Genomic DNA, 5,871 nt, shown 5'->3' on the forward strand with positions numbered 1-5,871 from the left:
CAAAATAAATTTCGGGAAGTTTTACAGCTGGCAGCAGCGGCTTACAGAGGTGATGTGACTTGCCCAAGATCGTAAGGTTCGGATGCACACTAGCCCTGTGTAAACCCCAAACCTGCTAGTATCGCCTCCCCTCCTCACCAGAGGTCTGTGCCTCCACCGGACAAGCAGCAGAGGCGACTGCACAATCCTGGGGAAACCACATCTCCGGTTGCTTCCTGAGCAAGCCGAGGAGAGAGGCGACGGCGCCGGCCCGGCGCACTCAGGGGGAGGGAAAGGGTGGAGCGCTTCGCTGACCCGGCAACAGCTCCGGTCTGTAGGTAGGAACTGGTCAAAATACTCCTGCGCACCAGAGTCTCCGGCGCCTGAAGAAGAGTAGGCGCAGAGGCAAGGCCCTGAGACGGAACCCACTGCTACTGGACGATCTTGGAGCAGATCCTGCACTCAGGCAGCAGCTCCTCCCATCCTCTCCATAAAAGTCTCTCAAACTTTTGCAGTTGTCAATTAAAAGAAAAAAAGAAAACTAAATAAATAACGGCAGAGAACTTTTCGAAAAGAGGATGGAGGCAGATTTTCGGTTCTCTCCGGAGCCCGAAAATGCGAAGGCCCTTCTTACCTGCAGGAAACCTTGCAGCCCCCAAAAGCGCGTCCTTCTGGAGCGCTTCGCTTCGGCGCGGGACGCTCACTGTCGTCTCCTCTGCAGCCCGGCTGGGCTCCGGCCCTGTGTTTTATACCACTATAGGCAATTAATATTGCATCAGCCGTATTTTAAATTTTCAAAACCCACAATATAATGTAATGGCATAAGGGCATTTATTATTAAAGGACACCCGATGGAGAGGGAGGTGGAGGAATCGCTGGGGCTGTTGTGCAAGGCGGAGGCGAGGGGCTGAGGCCCAGGGAGCTGCAGGCGATCCGAAAGTTTGCTTTTGCGGTAGGAGCTGTCGCACTGTGCGGAGAGGGCAAACCCACTCTGCTCCGAATTTCGGCCCGTGGTTTGATGACCCGGAACTCTTTGAGGACGAAGCAGGGAAATATGCGGATGACTCCTGGACTCGGAGCATTAAATTTTAAATCAGGAAGGCGTTTCTACGTCTCGGAAATAAAAAGCTTTTCTCCCCATTTTAGAGGGAGCGGAAAGAGAACAGGGAGCTGGCATCTATGGAACACCTACTATGTGCAGAGCACTATGCTAGGCGCTTTGCAGGAGGTATATCAGTGCCCCCACAAAGAAGCCGAGTGGACCACAGAGTGAGTAACCTCCTGGATGAGAATTTCAAATGAATTTGGAACTCTGATGGGGCCCCACTAGAGTGTCTCAGTGAACACTTTTTTTATCCCTCTTTGCATCTATTGTCTCACCTCCTCTCAAGCCATTTGAATCTTTTTAAATAATTTTTTGCCTACTAATCCAAACATTACTAGATGTTTTAAATAAACAATCTTACCTAGTCCTAACAATAACCTTGTGAAATAAGTATTGGTCCCTTCATTCTGAAGACAAGCAATCTTGTTGAAGGCTCAGAGAAGTTAAGAAATTAGCCTCAGGATGGTTTCGCCAGTGATTGGAGGCACCGGGGACTCGAATTCCCATTAGTCTGGCTTCAAAGTTTACTAGCTTAGCCAAGTTGAGCAGTCTCATAGTTTGGCACACAGGGAAACAAGAAAGGAAGTGCCTTGAAAGCTTAAGTGGAGACACAAGCCGCAGGGTCTCCCACGAGGAGATCTGAGTGAGTTTGCCAGGGAAGTGGAGTGGGGAAAGGGGATGGCTGAGGGCTGGTCAGTAGAAACTGACAGCCCAGCCCTATGGGGTTCACCTTTTTAAATCCTTTCCAAAGCTAGTACCCCTTAGCCTCTGAGAAAAAATAAAACCACTTTGATTCGGGTTGAAAAATAAAGCATTTATTTTAGAAGTTAATTCAGAGGGTAAAGAGAGAAGAAAACTTAATATTTTATTTGTATCTATTCAGAGAATGAAACCAAAGGTCACACAGCAACACACAAACTACATGAAGCAATGAAAAAATAAAATAAAATTTGACTCGGCCAGAGGGGCTGGGGTGAGAAGGGTTCAGGCCGATGCTCCCACTCCTCTTCCCTCACAAAACTGTGAGTGCACTTCCACCGAAAGCCACCCACGTAAAGGGAATGGAAAGAAGCAGAGTTAAATAAATAATAGGAATGAACGATGTTAACAATAACAATAATAAAAGCGCAACGAGGTTAGACGTGTTGAAAGGACTTGCATATAACGCACAGAAGTTACAGTCACTTTCCAGCAGCTGACTCCACGCATAGCTGGCAATCTGACAGAGCAGCGAGCTGGGGTTAGAGAGTCCTCAGCCGGTATGAACACTACCAACTCCCGCTCTCCAGCAAACAGTAATTACCCCTCAAACATCAGCAGATCGTGAAAGATGGCCGGAGCTGGTGCTGGCAGCTGCTTACAAACAGCCAAGCGATCCCAGAATTTTCAGTCGCCAGATTGGGCCCACCTCTTTTGGAGCCCTACTTACCATGAAAAATAGCAACTTGGAGCCAGCAACTCCCTGCATACTTTCCCTGAACCTAATCTTCATGCTACCTTATAAGAATTTACGGCAAACTAATGGATAAGATGAATAGAATTTAGGCAAGGAAGGGAGTATAAGGCTATCCTTTGGAAACATACATGTATTTTATATACTCTAATAAATCTCCAGTGCATGTTTGTGTCCCCCTTCGATATACTAGACTTTGTATTATTATTTATCACTTCCTTTTCGTCCCTTCACCCTTTGCCCAATCGCGCTTAGCAAAGTGGCCTTTTCACCCTAGCTTCGGGCAGTTGAGCCAATTCACTATCCTCTGCTTTGGGGCTGCTGCGCTGAGGTCGTGCGGTCCCCCGTAAGAGGGCAAATTTCAGCACCACGGACAGCACAATTACCCTCAGGCCCGCCCTTCTGGAATATTTTCCCAGCGCCAAAACTTTTTTGGTGGGAATAGAAAGAAAGAGAAAGAGAAGGCCGGAGGCAACCAGGCGGGACAAAGGGGGAAAGTCTGTGGCTTTGGAGGGGAAAGCCTAACCTGCCAGGAAACACCTCGGAGTTCCGGATAACCATCCCCCACAACCCGGGGGGCGGGGGGGATGAGCACTAGGCTCTCCCAGCTCCCGACGCTGCGCCCTGCAGCAGTCAGTGCACAGCGGAATACTTCATTCGTTTCTGTTTCTGTCTCTGGTTGCAGAACCAGACTCTCACCACGTTCTTTTTAAGGTCCAGTTTCTCAGCGATAGCCGCGATCTTCTCAGATGAAGGACGTGGCTGGATAGCGAAATAGGCCTCGAGTGAACGCTTCTCCGGCGCCGCGATGGACGTGCGTTTGCGCTTCCGTTCGCTGCCGTTGAAGAGCTCCGGCTTGCTATTCTTCTCCCGGTAGGCGGCCTCGGCCTCCTCCAGCCAGGCCTGGAGCACCGGCTTGAGCGCGATCATGTTGTTGTGCGAGAGAGTGAGAGACTCGAACCTGCAGATGGTGCTCTGGCTGAGTGAGCCCACGCCGGGGATCTTGAGATTAGCCAGAGCTGCGCCCACGTCCGCCTGGGTCACTCCCAGCTTGATGCGCCGCTGCTTGAAGCGCTCGGCGAAAGCTTCCAGCTCGCGCGGGTCTGACTCCACGTCGCTGAGGCATGCGGGCATGGTGCTGTGAGGCGCCACGGTGTGCGGGTGGCTCATGCCCATGGCCTGGTGCAGGTGGCCCATGGCGCCCAGGTGGTGCGGATGGATCTGTGCGGGCATCACCGAGTGTTCCGGAGCGCCCAGGCCGCTCACACTCAGCGTGGGCGAGATGTGCTCCAGCAGGTCGCCTTCAAGGCCCTGGTGCACGGCGTGGTGCGGGTGCGAGGTGAGCGCCGCTGGGTGGGAGATGGGCACGGTGGACGAAGTGGACGTGCAGGGCACGCTGCTCATGGTATGGTAGGTGGCGTCGGGCTTGAACGGATGGTTCTTGCCGTGGGAGACGATATCCACCGCCGCCAGAGCTTCGGCGCGTGCCAGCAGGCTCTCATCAAAGCTTCCAAATATATTACCCTGCAGCTGCAAGCGAGAAGGCGCACAGCACGGTCAGTGGGGAATACTGTCAACTCAGGATTAAAACACATTTTCAAGCAACCGAGATGCCTCTCCTCAAAGCCCAGGTCATAAAAATTAATACGGAGGCAGCAGCTCTGCTGGAACAGACGTGTGGATCAGAGACATGAATGAGAGAGAGAGCGTGCCGGGAGAGAACGCGGGGGAGACAAGGAGCGGGGTTCAGACAGCGGCGATTGTTCTGGGCGACATGAAAAAAACATGAAGCTAGTGCCTGTCAAAAAATGTGCCTTAGAGCGGTAATTATGCTCCACTACGTACCTGCGGGGCTGGGAGACAGACTCGGCGCATGGCCTCGGAGCCGGAGTGCAGGCTGGAGAATTTGGGTTCTTGCAGCACCGGGTGCATGCCGAAAGGCTGCTTGGAGTTCATGGCCATCATCTTCGCGCACCTGGCAGGGTGGCAGCGGGGGACATGGAATCAGGCTTGTCTAGCTGGCTTGCCGCTCTCCAAGTGAGCGCTGCTCAGCGCCCGCGCTCCCCTCGCCCTCTCGCTCGCTGCCTCCCCTCTCCCCCACCTGCTTCTTCACTCATCTTACAAGCAGCCTGCCAGGAAGGGCCCGGGCGCGCGCAGGCGTGCTCACGCGCCCGGGACTCGCAGGGGCGGCCCGGGAAGCGAGGCTAGACCGCAGCTAGCTGCGCGCCTTTCTGCGCCCGCAGCGGCCGCCCCCTCCACAGCCTTTATACCCCGGCCTGGCCTGGCCTCTCCCAGTCCGCCCCGCCCCGCCTGGCTCCAACCCTCCAGACCTTTCGGATTCTTTCTTCTTCGTGGACTTCCCTCCCCCACCCCACCCCAAAAGTCCCAAACCTCTCCGTCCCGTCCCAACTCGAACTGCCGGAATAAAAGGGCAGCCTTGAGCTGAGCTGGGGCAGGAAGTTGACCCTACTCCAACTTCCCCTCCCTACCACACACACACACACACACACACACACACACACTCCGTCTGCCCGGCTGCCGCCAAACTGCCCATTTCCAGGGCGCTCCTGGCCTCACGCCCGAGCCGTCCACCAGAGTCCGGCCCCGCAGCTCAGCGAGGTGGCGCCTCCAAGCGCCCAGGCTGGCTCGGGTAAGGGGTGCCCAGAACGAGCCCCAGTTGACCCCTGCCCCGCCCCTCCTCCAACCGAGCTCCGGGGTGGAGGTAGGGGCAGTAACTGCCTTCTCGTCCAGGAGCGGCTTCCTCCACACGCTGGCCTTTCTTGCTTTCATTTGAGGGAGGCAACTTGGCCCACTCTCTCTTTCCCCAACCATCCAGTCTAAAGAAGCTTCTGGAGCATGTTTTAGAATAGCGACACTTCCGGATGGCCCTCCAGCCTGGGAGTCAGTCAGTGCACTTCTGCTGGGCAGCCAGCGCTTGCAAGCCTATTCCTCTTGACAACAGCTACCGTTTAAGAGTTCCTAATATGTGCTAGACAATTTAGAATTTGCCCATGGAATTCTCATACCCACTGTATGGAGTAGGTGACGTTACCCCGTTTTGCAGATGAGGAAAACAAGGGTCAGAGGGGTTAAGTGATTAGCTATTCATTCACTCACCTAATTATCCATCCGTCTTACAAATATTTACTAATGGCCTACTGAGTGCCAGGCGCCTTAGTCTCCTGGTCTTCCTTCCCGTAGTTTCTGAACTTAAGGGCTCTCGGGGTTAGTACTGCCTGCCTCCACCTCCTCTAACCTCTTTTTCTCTCTACTTCCCTCTTCTCTCCTCTCCTTTCCTCCGCGCTAGTAAACATCCTGAATAATGGATGGGGAA

At 53.7% G+C, this 5,871-nt stretch overlaps 1 protein-coding gene across 1 annotated transcript; it reads right to left on the minus strand.

Annotated features, from left to right (window-relative positions):
* Window positions 1-1,992: 1,992 nt before the first annotated feature.
* On the minus strand, window positions 1,993-4,585 carry POU4F3 (POU class 4 homeobox 3). Its single transcript, XM_032250575.1, has 2 exons — window positions 4,383-4,585; window positions 1,993-4,067 (listed from the first exon to the last, which is right to left on the minus strand). Exons 1-2 carry the CDS (start codon window positions 4,500-4,502, stop codon window positions 3,171-3,173), a joined length of 1,017 nt encoding a protein of 338 aa, XP_032106466.1. The 5' UTR covers window positions 4,503-4,585; the 3' UTR covers window positions 1,993-3,170.
* Window positions 4,586-5,871: the final 1,286 nt, after the last annotated feature.

The sequence above is a fragment of the Sapajus apella genome, unplaced genomic scaffold, assembly GCF_009761245.1.
Source record: "Sapajus apella isolate SASKATOON/1434 unplaced genomic scaffold, GSC_monkey_1.0 scaffold71, whole genome shotgun sequence".
Taxonomy (NCBI): domain Eukaryota; kingdom Metazoa; phylum Chordata; class Mammalia; order Primates; family Cebidae; genus Sapajus; species Sapajus apella.